Source organism: Erithacus rubecula (assembly GCF_903797595.1).
Source record: "Erithacus rubecula genome assembly, contig: scaffold_145_arrow_ctg1, whole genome shotgun sequence".
Classification (NCBI taxonomy): Eukaryota; Metazoa; Chordata; class Aves; order Passeriformes; family Muscicapidae; genus Erithacus; species Erithacus rubecula.
This window is the reverse complement of record NW_027636154.1, coordinates 60,545-76,141: the sequence shown is the minus strand read 5'-3', so window position 1 is coordinate 76,141 and position 15,597 is coordinate 60,545. Positions and strand designations below refer to the sequence as shown.

The following is a 15,597-nucleotide window of genomic DNA, read 5'->3' as shown; positions in this document are numbered from 1 at the left end:
CCATACCGGACCAGTCCATTGTTCTTCCATCTGTGGGAGCTTTGTTGAGTCAGCGCCCCGTGACTAGTTGTCATGAGAAACCAGTCCTGGTAGGCATCACCTGCGGAACAGTCACTTGGCGTTCCTCCCATCCCTGGCCAGCGCAGGCCTCAGGCGAGGGTCGTTGGGCAGAAACAGACGAGAGGCTCAGATGGACTCTCACATCACCCTGTGACCAACGAGCGTCGCTGAGAAACTCCATCAGCATGATGTTGTGATCTTGCAGCATCTTCAGGACCCGCCCTTGGTAGCACATCCCGGGAATAGGAAAAGGGAAAACAAAAAAAACGGGGATAAGAAGGAAAAGGAAAAGAAAAAGGAAAAGGAAAAGGAAAAGGAAAAGGAAAAGGAAAAGGAAAAGGAAAAGGAAAGGAAAAGGAAAAGGAAAAGGAAAAGGAAATAAACAGTAAAATAATAAAGCAAAATAATCACAACAAAATTGATTAAAACAATTTTTCAAACAAATCACAATGATATTAGCCAAAATATCTTTCAAACAATTAAAACAAAATAATTGAAATAACATTCAAATAATTAAAATTCAAACAATTAGCATTAAAACAAAATCAATGAAATAACATTCAAACAATTAAAATTAAAGCAATTAAAATTAAAACAAATCAGTATTCATTATAATATGTTTTTATGATTAAAACAATTATTTTCCAAAACCATTTTCAGTCAAAAGCTTAACATTACTAAAACTAATCATACCAATCATAACAAACAATTCTAATCAGTTTGCTTCTAAAGGCCTGACTTTTACTGCTCGTGTAATTTGTCTGGTGTCAATAACTTTAATGGTATCTTTAGCAGATGGAGTAGTGATCAAATTATGTGCTTTCATTGTTGATGCCAATTGTGTCAGCCGTTTTACCATTCTCCAATTCAGGATGTACAAAATGACTGACAAAACAAAACTGATCAAAACCAAAATCAAAAGCAAAACAATGGGAGGACACAATTTGTTTAGGATGCTGGTAGCAGTAGGTGACCACCCAAAAAGAGTATCCCACCACCTGAGTTCAGAATCCCCTTTTACCCTTTCTAAAACCTGATGTGTTTCTTTCACATCATGATGAACTGTCACCAGGGTCTTCTGTCCATATTTCTTGATCTTTTCCAAGATCCCAATTAAGTCCTGGTGAAGCAACAATTGTTTAATCAAAGTGAGGTTTATCTCAATGGAAGCAGGCACTAACTGATGAATCAGTGTAAAATTGGATTGCAAAAGGTGATAAGACATAACTGGAGCAGTATAGGAAAAGTCACAGCCCATGATCGTGGTAAAATTACAAACACAAAAATTTACATGATTTTTTAGATCCACTGTTACATTTTCTACAAATACTAATTTGCAAGCAGTTCTTACACACACACATCCATTACCTATGTACACCAGCACTGTTGCAGGTGTATTTCAAAATGACAGATATTTTGCTCTGTGTCTAAACAGATGTCTTGGGCCACAATGGCATTACTTTCACAAATGAAACCCAGTTGCTCCCGAACAACACAAGATTCCAAATTAACAGTTTGCCATTTCTTACCAATTTGACGGGCCCATTCTCTATGCTCGAAAGGATGGAGAATAGTTCCATGGTGATTCAATCCTAATGCAATGATGGGGTGTATCAAATGCACTGAAGCGTTGCGTATTGTCAACACAAAGGCTGTGGCTGTGTTTGTGCTGGGGTTGTAGGTAAAGTTTACCAAATTCCACCAGGACTGAAACTTCCTTTCAAAATCATTAGCATTGTCCCAAATTATTGTCCGGATTTCAGTAGGGAAGATGCCTTCTTCCCCTTCCCTAATAATTGAGGCAACAACTGTTTGCATCCAAAGCTGTGCCTGGGTACAGCTGAGGGCTAAGGAGATGTTGTTTTGAGCAGTACCAAGAGCATCAATTATCAATTTGTAATCATTTATATTTGCCTTTTCCCAATCTGGTAAAATGTTTGATAATAACCACTGTTGCGTCCCCAGGGCTGTTAAAGAGGACTGCAGAGGTTGTTTCAACAATTGGTGATGGCAACCCATTTGTTCATTAATACCTCTGAATCAATGCTATTGAAAATTCCCAATCCTGTTCCCACAACACCGGTCATGTCTCCTGTTTGTTTCTTGAAAGTATCCTCCTGGTTTTTCAACCAGGTTGTTTGTCCACCCCTAGAAAAGGTGAACAAGCTGGCTGAATTACTGAGACATTGTTTTGCATTGGCAATTTGACTTGTTTAAAAGACCATGTCGAATTAAACAATATTTGCTGTTGGCCAGTTTTCCGAATTATCCAAGGTCCAATTTCAAAAATTTTCAGGTTCAGTATAACCGTTGGTTGGGTAGTAGGTGTTACAACATTAGCATTGAGTTCCTCTTTGTACTTTGCATTGTTTTTCCCACACATAATTTTATGGGAAAATTGTAGAATTTTGATTTTGAATCTTCACAAAATAAAACACAGCTGAAAGGTCCTGTGCTGTAACTGTATACAGGTTCGATGAGAGATTCAGCAATTAATCTTCACGTTCCATGGCGTTGTTCTGTGAAAAGTAAACACAACAGAATCTGCCACAAAGAGGCAGGAGGCTAAAATGATGGAACTATGCAGACAGAAATTCTGTTAACTTTTTGCTGCCCAGAAGGAAGCCACTCTGTACCTCCTTTAAACACAGCATAAGAGTCAGTATAGTTGCAAACAAAGGAGGCACTCTACACTTCAAGCTGGAAAACACCCCAAATAACCATCAGCACCCCAAGCCAAGAGTCACCCCATCCCCCAGCAATAATTTGCTCAGCAGAAGCATCAGTGAACAAAGAATTAGTGAACAAAGATTGTTTGGGGGAGAATGCAGAGGCTTCTTTAATTATTGAGGCAGGTTTGTCATCGCTGTTGCCCAAGTTCTCAGTTTCTGTTATTGCCAGATTTTTTACAGTTCCTTCTGTTACTGAGGATTTCTGGGCCACTCTGTCGGGGGGGGGCAGTCCCAGTCTTCCAAAACTTCACTTCCTGAGAAGGTTTTTGAATTTTCTCTGAGGCAATTTGCAAGTTAGGGTTTTCTAGGTGGAAAATTATTTTCTGTTGCACATCCCTCACTTCTTCTTTTTCTTCTCCTCCTATCAATACATCATGTATGTATTGGTACACAGCTACAGTGTCAGGTTTGGGTTTTTGGATTGGCCATACAGGGGAGTTTTGCAAGTCCTGTCTAACTGGTTTGATTTCTACTTTGGCACCAGAGAGGAGAGGGTATTGTTTTACATTTACAGGTAATTGCATAGGTGATTTATGGCCAGCAGTGAATTTTAATTCATGTATAATTTGCAAGCAGGCAGCTTTTTGAATGTTTTCTAGGAGATGGTCTGGGGTGCCAGTTATGGCTAGAGGATCACCTCTTTCTAGGGGGCTAAGTCCCCCAGCCCAGTAGGCTGCTCGCTGTGTCAGAGACCATGGAACACGAGCGTTTCCAGTTGTGAAGAAAACTCCAGGCCCCCAGTACCCACTGGCTTCTTGTTCACTTAATCTAATTTGATCTTCTCCAGTGAGTGAAACTCTAAAAACATACTCGGTCTCAGATTCTTGTGGGAGGCGTGAGTATTCTTTCTTTAATTTGGCCAATTCAGTAGCAGTGTATGGTATTTCTTTGGAGGTTATGTGGGGGTCAAAATCCTCGTCGTTCAGGTATCTATATTCCATTTTAACGAGAGGTCTCATTTTAGAGCAGCAATTTTCACCACTATTTTGTATGTGTATTAGTTCTCTCTGTGGGTATATCTGCTTTATGTGATATGTTTCCTTTTCTTCTGTGTCATTAGGTGTATGTGCATGTTGTGAGGCATGTGATAGTTGTAGCAAATAGTTGTGATTTCTTTCCTGCTCTAGTTGGTTTTGCAGAGTTTCTATCTGATTTGTTTTCTGTTCTAGTTGGTTTTCCAGAGTTTCTACTTGATTTCTTTCCTGCTCTGGCTGGTTTTGCAGAGTTTGTACCTGATTTCTTTCCTCCTGTAATAGTTTCTGCAAAGTTTCCACCAGGTTTTGCAAAGATTCTATCACTGCACTTTCCTCACTTACTCGTTTAAAACGAGACTCTACATCAGCTGAAAGACAAGTGCCTAGAACTGAGCAAAGTGTGGTTTTATTTTTCTTGCTCAGTTTGAATTTTGTTTCATGTTGCAAAGAATGTATCCTATCAATCACATTTTCTAAATTAAAGCAATTACTGTGTGCCCAGTCTTCCCCCCCTTGGGAGGGTATGGCATTATACTTAGCTAGTAAAGAGTAAAATGCAGCTTTATCATTTTCAGACATTTTTACGAAGGGACTAAAACCACTCTCAGGGAGACACACTTAAAGTTACACAAAAAGCACAGCTGAAACTGTGAATCCCTTCTCTTCCCTGGAGCGGGTGAAGAGACACACTACTTGGGAGGTACTAACTTAACTACAAAAACCACTTGTCTCTTCGCGATCCCAAGCAGTCAAATAAAATAATTATACAACAACTGTAACCTCTGAGTTACAATTATGTGCGAGGGGGAAAAACCACTTCAGGAAGGTAAACACTTGTCACCCAGACTTCTGCTGGGGACAACCCCCTGTCATCCCTGAGTGGCTGAGGAGACCAAACCTCTTGGGAGGTTCTCGTTAGTTTCACAATGGTTGTCTCCTCGACTACACCAAGCAGCAAACAACAAAAAACACAAGTCCCATCTTTTGCTCAGCTGAGATCCTTTCAAAAAATTCTCCGATAACTGAAATGGAGTTGATTATCCACCTGGGTCTGTGTGCAGATTGTGGGAAGAACCCAATACCACCTCCCTTGCTTTCTAACACTGTTCAGTCCTTATGGTACTGACAGGCTAGGTGTGGCTGAAATGGCACAGGTCTTCCCCTGGTACAAAGTGCACAGAAACCCCAACTCCCCCAGTATGGGGAATTCAATTGTCGACTACGGCAAATAATGTCACGATCCACCCAATTCAAGAGCGAGTCGGACTGGTTCTTTTATGGATCTCGGAGCGCAAAAGACACAGCAGGGGACAAAACCAGTTTGCTTTTACAGAAATGCACTTTATTTAGTGCCAACCAAAATGCGATAGTGGGACAGAGGGAGAGAGAGGGAGAAAATGGGGTCGGGATTATAGCTACCAAGACGGGCAGACGAATCCTCGTGGAGCAGCCAATAGATGTCTGTTGCCGTCTGGAGAGATCTCGGGGGTCTTTTCTGAGAAAGTCACTTTTATAGTCCTTTCCCAAAGCGAGTGGCTTCTGGCCAAAAAAGTGGGAAGATTTATGGACTATTGTATCTGGAGCTCGTTACCCCGAGGAACAGGTGGAAACAGGACGTTTCAAGGCACACCAAACCATCTTTGTTGTTATGAACACACGTAGGGTAGCCCATACTGACCAGTCCATTGTTCTTCCATCTGTGGGAGCTTTGTTGAGTAAATGCCCCGTGACTAGTTGTCATGAGAAACCAGTCCTGGTAGGCATCACCTGCGTAACAGTCACTTGGTGTTCCTCCCATCCCTGGCCAGCGCAGGCCTCAGGCGAGGGTCGTTGGGCAGAAACAGGCGAGAGGCTCGGACGGATTTTCACAGGTGGGAGCTGAGCCGCTGTCTAGTGGCCACCCTTTAGATGGGTTGATTGTAAAGCTGTGTGTTCACCTCACTCACTTTGTCCCTTTGACCTGATCTATAACTTCTCATTCCCTATCAACAACTCAGATGAAGGCAAGGAGTTCATGGAGTGTGGCATGCTCTGTGCACACTCTGAAGCTTCATCTGACTCTTCATCAACAACCCTGCATGGCCGGGAAGGACAAGGACGCTCTGGAGCAAGAGCCCAGCATGGACACCGAGGGGCTGCGAGAGCTGGAGCAGCTCTCCTGCAAGGAAAGCCTGGCACAGCTGGGCATCTTCAGCCTGCAAAAGAGACTTAGACTTAGGCTTGGCCCAACTGCAGCCTTCCAGTACCTGATGGCAACCTACAAGAAAGCTGGATAGGGACTTTGTATAAGGGCAGGCAGAGAGAGCACAAGGGAGAATGGATCCAAAGTGAAAGAGAGTAGATTTAGATGAGAGATGCAGAAAAAAAGGACTTTCCCTGGACAGATTGCCTAGAGAAGCTGTGCATGCCCCACCCCTGACTATGTACGAGGCCAGGCTGGATGGAGCTCAGGACAAGTCGGTCTGGTGCAAGGGGTCCCCAGGCACAGCACAGGGGTTGCAGCAATGTGATCTTCCATGTCCCTTCCAAGCCAAAGCATGCCATGACTCCGTGATACTGGGATACCTCACCTCCTCATCCTCTGGCAGAAAAAGAAACTTGGCACCAAGTTCCACATTGCAGATCATGTCTTTTGACAACCTGTTACTCTTTCAACAGAGAATGAAAAGAGATGACAATAGTGACACGATTTCTCTTTTCTACTCGACATTTCAATGCTACGCTCCTGTCCACACCGGCAAAACTCAGAAGAGACGATTCTTCCCTACGAAATGCTTTATCATGTGCAAAGAAGAAAGCCACAAGAATGGCAGAATGGCGAGAGTGCCGTGCAGTCTGCATGGGCAGAGAAGCCTCCCCTGGAGCAGCTCTACTGGGAGGGCCCGCTGCTGGGGAGCAGCAGCTGCGGCAGCGTTTACATCGGGACTCGGCTCGCCGACAGTGCCCCAGTAAGAGACGGGGCTGGCTCAGAGCAGGGAGGGGGACGGCAGGCGGCGAGGTTAGCCTGCCACTCGCCTTGGCTTGCAGGTGGCCATCAAGCAAGTGGGCTGGGATCTTATCTGAGAGTGGGCGCAGCTGGTGAATGAGCGGGACCAGCAGGAGCAGCCAGCGGGGCGTGCTAGGCGGGGCAAAGGCCAGGCCTGGCAAGGGGGGTGGCAGCTGGGACGCTGCAAGGGGAGCAAGCATGGAGGGAGCGTGGAGGGAGCAGGGAGGGAGCGGGGAGGGAGCGGGGTCTGCGCAGTGTCCTGGGCAGTGGTGAGCTGTGGTGGGGCCGGGCAGAGGGTGCTGAAGGCGCGGTGCAGCATCAGCCCCGCTGACGGCATCACAGCACAATGGCGCCCTTGTGCCCCTGGAGCTGGTGCTCAACTGGATGGTGTCGTGCCCTGGCTTCCACGGAGTTGTATGGCTCCTGGAGTAGTTCAAGCTTCCCAATGGCCTTGCACTGGCCATGAAGCATCTGGAGTGCTGCCAGGACCTGTGGCACTTGCTGGAGGTGGACGGGTCCCTGCCAGAGCCCATGGTGTGGGGGATGTTCCGCCAGGTGCTGCAGGCCATGCAGCACTGCACTAGCCACAGCGTCCTGCACCTCGACATCAAGGCTGAGAACATCCTCATCGACCTGGGCACCAGCGAGGCGATGCTCATCGACTTTGGCTGTGACACCATCCTCCAGGACACCTCTACACCTGGATGGCAGGTGAGCCCAAAGCCAGGGTCCCTCAGGCAGCAGAGGTTCTCCCCTTTGCTGGCACAGGGGGAAAACAGAGGGAGGGAGGGAGGGGGAATTCTTCTTCAGCCAGCTGCAGGACCAGCATGGTACCTTAAGCTCCCCCCTTCCCCGAGCAGTGCTGCATCCTTATGGACATAGCTCAGTACTGCAACCCCCACCTGATCAGTGCTGCCACCTTGTAGAGAAAGACTGGTACAGAATGCCCTCCCCACAGTAGTGCTTTCCCCATATGGACACAGCATCGTACTGCAGCCACCCCATCCTCTGTGTCCCTCTTATGGACACAGATGGGTACTGCAGCTCTCCCTCCCCTGAGCAGTGCTGCCCCATTGTGGACATAGCCCAGTACTGTACCCTCCCCCCTGATTAGTGCTGTCCCCTTGTGGACAAAACCCAGCAATGCAGGACCCTCCTTCCGAAGCAGTGGTGCCCAATTTTGGACACAGACTGTAACTGCAGCCTTCCCCCTGAGCAGTTCTGCCCCCTTGTGGACACTGCATGGTACTGCAGCTCCCCTCCCTGAGCCGTGTTACCCCCTTGTGGGCACAGCATGGTACTGCAGCCCCCTGCTTTTGAACAGTGCTGCCCCCTTGTGGACACAACATGGAACTGCAGTCCTCCCCTTCCCTGAACAGTGCTTCCCCATTGTGAATGCAGCATGGTACTGCAGCCCCCACCTTCTGAGCAGTGATGCCCTCATGTGGACACGTACTGGTACTGCAGACTCCCCCTACTCTGAGCAGTGCTACCCGCTTGTAAACAAAGCCTATTGCTGCAGCCTTCCCCCAGTTCAGTGCTGCCCCTTTTTGTGGACAAAACCTGGTACTTCAGCATCCCCCTCCTCCAAGTAGTGGTGACCAAATTTAGACACAGACTGGTACTGCAGCCTTTCCCCCAAGCAGCGCTGCTACTCTGTGGACATATCGTGGTACTGTAGCCCCCCTCCTTGAGCACTGCTGTGCTCTTGTGCATACAGCATGGTATTTCAGCCCTGCCACTGGAATACTGCTGCCCCCTTCTGGACAAAACTCTGTACTGCAGGCTTCCCCCTGAGCAGCGCTGCACCATTTGTGGACAAAGCATGATACTGCAGTCCCCCTCCCAAGTAGTTGTGATGCTTTGTAGACTCAGCGTGATACTCCAGCACCCCCCCTCCAGCCCCTCCTTGAGGAGTGCTACCCCCCAGTGGACACACCCACAGGGTTTTCTCTCTCGAGGTTTCAGAGGGTGCAGACTCCTTTTATCCTAAACTCCTGGCTGCACATTGCTCTCTTCCTTTCCCCATTGCCTGAGGTACTAGGAAGGTACGGCTTTCCTGACCTCCCTGCCCCACATTCCCTCTTGAACCTGGCATCTCCCCCACAGTTCAGATTTTCACACTTATGCAGACCCTTGTCTATTTCAGGAACCAAGCTGTCTGGGCCCGGTAACCAACCTGCTGCCCAAAGTCAGTAGAAATATTACGACCCTTTTCACAGAACTAAACACTCATCCCTGCACCCATCAAATGATTTGTAAAGACATTAGCACACATCTTTCCTCTCACATTGATGTTTCCCATTCTGGTAACAATCTTTGAACCCCAGCCTTCACCCTGACCTCTCTGCTTTTGTAGTTCCATGGGCAGAGGTTGTTGTTTCTTACCCCTTCCATGGACAGGCCGGTGTTCAGCCAGGTCCAGGACAGCATGGCCCCACCCCACATCACTGTGCCCTGGGAAGACAAAAAAAACATCATTCCAAATTTCCCCATTTTTTATTCTTTCCAGGCATTTAGCTCTGCCAGTGGGGTTTGCTGCTGGTTGCCACAGGAAAAAGGAAACTCCTGTGACACTGTGGGGCCCCATGGAACCAAGCATCCATTGTGACACCACAGAACATCACAGAACCAAGAGTCCATGGTGACACAACAAGGCTTTGTGGAACCAAAGAGTCCAAAGGACTAAAACAGATATTACATGGCTCTGCCTTGGGAACATAAATTTCCATGATGGCATCTTGACATACATATGAGAAGGGTGTCTGTTTGTAGTGGGGAAACTCAGGAGTTTTAGATTGCTTCAAAAAGAGTAAAGGAAGAAAACCCCTATTTGCTTGAGTGCAGCCAGTTCTCCAATCAAACCAGGTCCCAGATGAGAGAGGACAAACAGGACGGGGTTGGGCAATGTGGAGCAAGGTTGTCCACACTGGGTCAGACCTAAAGGAACAGCTTCTCTGAGCAGGCCAGATCTCCTGAGAAGAGACCCTGGATCAGTATCATTCACAGAACTCTGCAATCAACTCCCCTCTAAAGAGAAACAGTAATAAAAGACATGCTTTAAAATAGGAACACTTATTTCTGAGGAGCTCTTTGGAATATTTCTCCTTAACTATAGAAAAAAACTTCCTTATGAACTTCACTAGAGAAGAGGAAAATCAAGGCAGAGCCATGTTTTTTTTCAGGACTTGATTGATCCCAATGAGCCTGGTGGTGCATTTGGTGCTGAGCCCTTGAACCTCAGGGCCTGAGAGGAGTCCAAGTCAGAAGAAAAATCCAAAGTGTCTCAAAGCATTAATGGGGCCCACTGAGGTCCATCCCATACAAAGGCTCCTCATGGACTCCTTGGAGAAGAGAATTGGAGGCCATGATTGCCCAAAAGCCTCTCAGAGAGCCAAAGAAGAAAGGAAAAAGGAAAAGTACCGTAAAAAAACGGAAGTACCTTGAAGCATTAATGAGCCCACTGAGTATTATTACTGACAAAGGCTCTCAAGGGACTAATTAAAGCAGATAATTGGAGGCCATGATTGCACAAAGCTTTCAGAGACTCCAAGGCAAAAGCAAAACTCAAAGTCCTTTGAAAAACTTGCAGTCCCTGGGTGCATGAAGGAGCTCCCAGGGCCATTCCTGACCAAGGCTCCCCAGGGACTGGTCCCAGCAGATTCCAGAGGCCACTGAGATGTGGGGGGATGCTGAGGGCAGGACAAGGGGTGACAGTGCCCAGCCTTGCTGGGGCTGTGCCAGGAGGCCCCAGTGGCTCAGGACAAGGTGTCTCATCAGAGCTCATGGTGGCACAGACCCTGCTGTGCCCCAGGGCACCAAGGCTTGACTTCTCTTTGTGCCCACCTGTCATCTCTGCCTCCAGTTCTCTGCTTTGATTGAGGCTTGGGGACAATTTCGCAGTCATGTCCCTCAGTGGGACCCATTAAAACTTGAAGAAACTTTGGAGTTTGATTCTCACTTGGAGCTCTTGAGAGGCTTCTTCTTCTCTCTCTCAGGGACTGATGTTCAGGGCCTCAGCACAAAGCCCAAGAGGGTCATTAAAGTCCTTGTTCTGTGTCATTGCTGCTGAGCTGGGCCGGGCTCCTGACACAGAGGCAGCTCCTGGCAAGGGCAGCATTGCAGAGAGACAGCTCTGCCCAGAAGCAGCTCCTGTGCACAGCCCAGCAGGGCTGGGGCTCTGCCTCCAGCTACCCCATGCACAGCACAGAGGCACAGAGGGGTTAAACTCAGCCTGATCAGGGGGCACAGAGCAGAGCTCAGTGAGGGTTCACTAGAGCAGAAATCCTCACAGTGTTTGAAACAGTCACTCTCTGGCTGTGGGAAGGTAAGCTGCAGTTCCTGCAGGGATCTCCTGAAGTTGGCACATGCCACAGCTTTTGGGACCTTCCAGGAGGACTCTCAGAGCTGCTGCATTGCAGGGGATGTGGCCCTGGGCAGGGCTGGGTTTCCCTGCTGCAGCACCCGAGGCACAGCCCCAGGCAGCTCCCTGTGTCCAGGCTCTGCTGCCGGGCTGAGCAGCCAGGGCTGCAGCCAGGGGTGCCCAGGGCTGTCCTGCAGAGCAGGGTCCTGCAGCCCAGGGCTCTGTGCTGGGGCAGGGACTCTGCTGTCTGCCAGGGGCAGCTCTCAGCCAGCCCTGGGAGCTGCTCCCAGCGCTGGGGGAGAAGCTGTGGGGGCAAGGAGCGACCCTGAGCAGGGCAGGTGCTGCTGCTGAGCAGTGCTGGGTGGGGCAGGGCTGCTCCCAGCTCCAGACCAGCCTGGGCACAGCTCTGGAGAGCACTTCCCAAAAGAAGGTGAGCCTGAAATTGCTGTAAAGATCAGTAGATTTCTTAGAGTGTTTTCAATTTCCTCCTTGGAGAAGGATGGGAAAGCTGGGGTGATGACAAAAAGATTTTTGCTTTTTATACTTTTTTTCCTGGTCTTGTAACTCTGTAAACTATTATTATGTACCTATAAAACTAAAATCTTTTAATATCTCTAGTACACCTCCTAACCTTTGTTTTAGATTGTTTTGAACAATAAGCTGACCTTCTAAATACATTTCTGAAATAATGTATAGTCTTATTATCAGGAAAAGGACCTACAAGAAGAACATTGTTGAGTTTTTTTGTTTTTGTTTTTGTTTTTTGTTTTTTAAACCAGAATGTGAGCAGTCATAGAAAAAATAGGGGAAAAGAAGCCCTTGGAACTACTCCAATGAGTTGACCCAGGGGTGTTACAGGGGAAACCGAATCTCCTATTGGATGTTCCTGTTAAATATCCTAGTTAATCAACCTTAATAAATTGTTGGAATTTGGGGCTGGGTGTGCCACATTCCTACTGGGACACCTGGAAGCTTCCAATAACGATCTGTTTTGTACTTTACCATTCTAACACTCTTGCGAGGGTTTTTTTCTTTTTTGATTGTAGACAATTAAATAGACAACAGGGGGATGAGAGAAGCAGAACAGGAATTGTACTCAGAGAATCACAGAACATTTCGAGTTGAAAGGGACACACAGGATCATTAAAGTAACATTTGAACATTTACAGAGACTCCAGATTTGTAACTTTGTGTGGTCAGTCTCTCTGCGGGGAGCCTCCCAAAGGGCCTTCAGTCATTCCTCAGTCCTGGGCAGCACCAGCATCCCCTTTGCAGGGCCCAGCAGGGCTCTCCTGAGCTGCCCTTGCCCACCTGCAGACAGACCCTGCCCCTTTGCAGGGCTCTGCAGACAGGCAGATTTCTGTGGGACAGGTGAGGGCACAGAGGGTGGGATGGGCTCTGTAAGCCTGGCAGGGCTCTCAGGAGGGAAATGTCCAGGCCCAGGGAGATGCTCAGGTAAGGGGAGGGGGCTGGACAGAGCAATGCTGGGGGCAGGAGGGCACTCTTGGTGTGTGGGAGGTGCCGTGCACACCTGGGTATGGGAACACTGCACTGAGTGCCCAGCTGTCTCTGCCCTGCCCTCCTGGCACAGCAGCACAACATCTTCTCTTGTTACTGCACTCCTCTGATATTGTCATTGTAATCTGCTGTTCTCAGGGAGGCTCTGGGATTGCAGCACTGAGTCAGGCACTGCCCTTGGGATTCCTGCCAGGCAGGGATGTCCATGGGAATGGGGTGTCCAAGCTTCCCTGTGACCTGTGGAGCTGAGGGCAAGGCAGTCCATGGGAAAGGGGAATGAGCTGAGCCCCTTCCCTGAGATCTCATTATAGGCACACCTGGGGGTCTCCTTGCTGTGTCCTTCCAAGCTCTGAGCTGCCCTCCTGGGTGCAAATCTGTGCCAGAGCCTCTCTGAGTTCCCATGGGGAAGTGCAGAGATGCCACAGCTGATGAAATGCTGTTGGGATTGCCAAGGGAACCGTGAGTGTCCTTGGCAGAAAGGGGTGCTGAGAACTTGCTCAGAGACCTTTAGAGAGGGTGAGATATTCAGGGATCCCTCTGCTCTGGGCAGGGTCTGATTTATCTCAGGGTGGCACAGGAGTGTGACTGTGCTCGGATTCCAGGCAGAGGGGGAAGCCCAGGGCAGTTGGGAACAAGCCCAACTTTGCCCTAAGCCACAGGGAATTCTTTGTCTCTCACATCTCGCAGGAGCAAACTCTGAGTGCAGCAGAAATGCCGGGGATTTCTGTCCTTGGAGAACCAGCAATTACGTGTGCCTATGAAAACAAATCCTAAAGTCAACTCCTACCATACTTTGGATTTAGGAGTGCAGAAGTTATCAAGACTTTCTACATTAGGAGTTATCCCACTGACAAATCCCAGATACCCAGCCTTGTCCCTCTGTCACACAGCCACAAAGCCAGGGCAGCAGAGCAGGGATGGCTCCTTGAGAGCCACCATGCTCAGGCCTGGCAGCTCCTGGCACTCTCAGACAGCACAACTGGAGCACAGTCAGGGACCTGGGTGAAGGTTTTCCCAGAGCAGGAACAACAGTGAGTGAATCACAGTGGGAAAATCTACAGGGAATGGCCCAGATTTGGGTTCAATCAGCCTCTGCTGACTTGTCACAATCCTTTATCCGTGAACAGGTCCCCAAGGCCAGAGAAAGCAAATGTCCAACAGCAGCTCCATCAGCCACTTCCTCCTGCTGCCATTGGCAGACACGCGGCAGCTGCAGCTCCTGCACTTCTGCCTCTTCCTGGGCATCTCCCTGGCTGCCCTCCTGGCCAACGGCCTCATCATCAGCGCCGTAGCCTGCGGCCACCACCTGCACACCCCCATGTTCTTCTTCCTGCTCAACCTGGCCCTCACTGACCTGGGCTGCATCTGCACCACTGTGCCCAAAGCCATGCATAATTCCCTCTGGGACACCAGGAACATCTCCTATAAGGGATGTGCTGCTCAGGTATTTCTGTTTATGTTCTTCATTTCAGCAGAGTATTATCTCCTGACCATCATGTGCTACGACCGCTACGTGTCCATCTGCAAACCCCTGCACTACGGGACCCTCCTGGGCAGCAGAGCTTGTGTCCACATGGCAGCAGCTGCCTGGGCCAGTGGCTTTCTAAATGCTCTGCTGCACACGATCAATACATTTTCCCTTCCACTGTGCCATGGCAATGTCCTGGGCCAGTTCTTCTGTGAAATCCCACAGATCCTTAAGCTCTCCTGCTCCAAATCCTATCTCAGGGAACTTGGGCTTCTTGCTGTTGTTATCTGTTTATCATTTGGTTGTTTTGTGTTCATTGTTTTCTCCTATGTTCAGATCTTCAGGGCTGTGCTGAGGATCCCCTCTGAGCAGGGACGGCACAAAGCCTTTTCCACCTGCCTCCCTCACCTCGCTGTGGTCTCCCTGTTCCTCAGCACTGGCACATTTGCCAACTTGAAGCCCCTCTCCATCTCCTTCCCATCTCTGGATCTGGCACTGTCAGTTCTGTACTCGGTGGTGCCTCCAGCCCTGAACCCTCTCATCTACAGCCTGAGGAACCAGGAGCTCAAGTCTGCAATGTGGACCCTGATGACTGGCTGCTTTCAGGAACATTAAACTGCTGGCCAATTTATGAAAATCATTTGTCATAACAGCCATCTTTGATAGTTCTTGATTTGGTTGTGAGATTATTTTTCCTTTATTTTAATTTTATCATACTGTCCATAAAAAAGAGCCATACTGTTTTCCATTGCTCATCATGTTTCTCCATCTTCCCTGTGGCCACAAAGTCTGTCAATAAAAGGTTGCAGTCTTCGTGGCATTAAACACACTGAAGGATTTCTCTCCCAGCCAAGTTTTCTCCAGAGATGCCCCTTTTGTTCCCTTCTCTGGAGCTGCAGCAGCAATGTCTGTGTGCAGAGCTGGGACAGATCAGTGCTGGCACAGCAGCTGACCCCAGCAGCAGCAGCACTTGGTGTTGCCAGTGCTGCTCCTGTGCCACTGCCCTGCTGCCCTCCTGCCCCTCGTGTTGCTGCAGGGCCTGAGTGCCCTCGGGGTCGGGCACAGCCCTGGGGGTGGCAGTGCTGGGGCTGCAGCAGGGACAGGCCATGGGCACTGCTGGGGCAGCGCTGACGCCTCAGGGCAGGGCCTGGGGGCTCCAGGCTCCTTGTCCAAGCTCTCTGCAGAACAGTTGGCCAGTCCAATGCTGAGCAGAAAAAAACCCCTCTGAGCAGCCCCAGGCTGGCCGTGGGCAGGCTGGGGGCAAACAGCATGGCTGGTGCTCTGCAAGGGCCTGGCAAGGAGCAGCAGAGCAGGGGCTGATCCATCCACACTGCACTGAACAGCCCAGGGCAGCGTCCCAGAGCGTCCTCATGCACCTGCCAACAACATCCTCCCTCTGCAGCCCTGGCCTCTCCCCCAGCTCACACAGGTGCTGCATCCTTGCAGGCACAGACACGGCAGCACTGGCTCAGAAGCCCCTGTTTGCACTGCACAGA

General features: G+C 49.1%; 1 protein-coding gene across 1 annotated transcript; it reads left to right on the top strand.

The window, feature by feature from the left end:
- Positions 1-11,290: 11,290 nt before the first annotated feature.
- On the top strand, positions 11,291-14,716 carry LOC306815502 (olfactory receptor 14A16-like; the record flags this gene model as incomplete). The annotated part of the gene is made up of 2 exons (XM_079332063.1): positions 11,291-11,545; positions 13,761-14,716. The coding sequence occupies exon 2, from the start codon at positions 13,784-13,786 to the stop codon at positions 14,714-14,716; it is 933 nt and encodes a 310-aa protein (XP_079188189.1). The 5' UTR covers positions 11,291-11,545; positions 13,761-13,783.
- Positions 14,717-15,597: the final 881 nt, after the last annotated feature.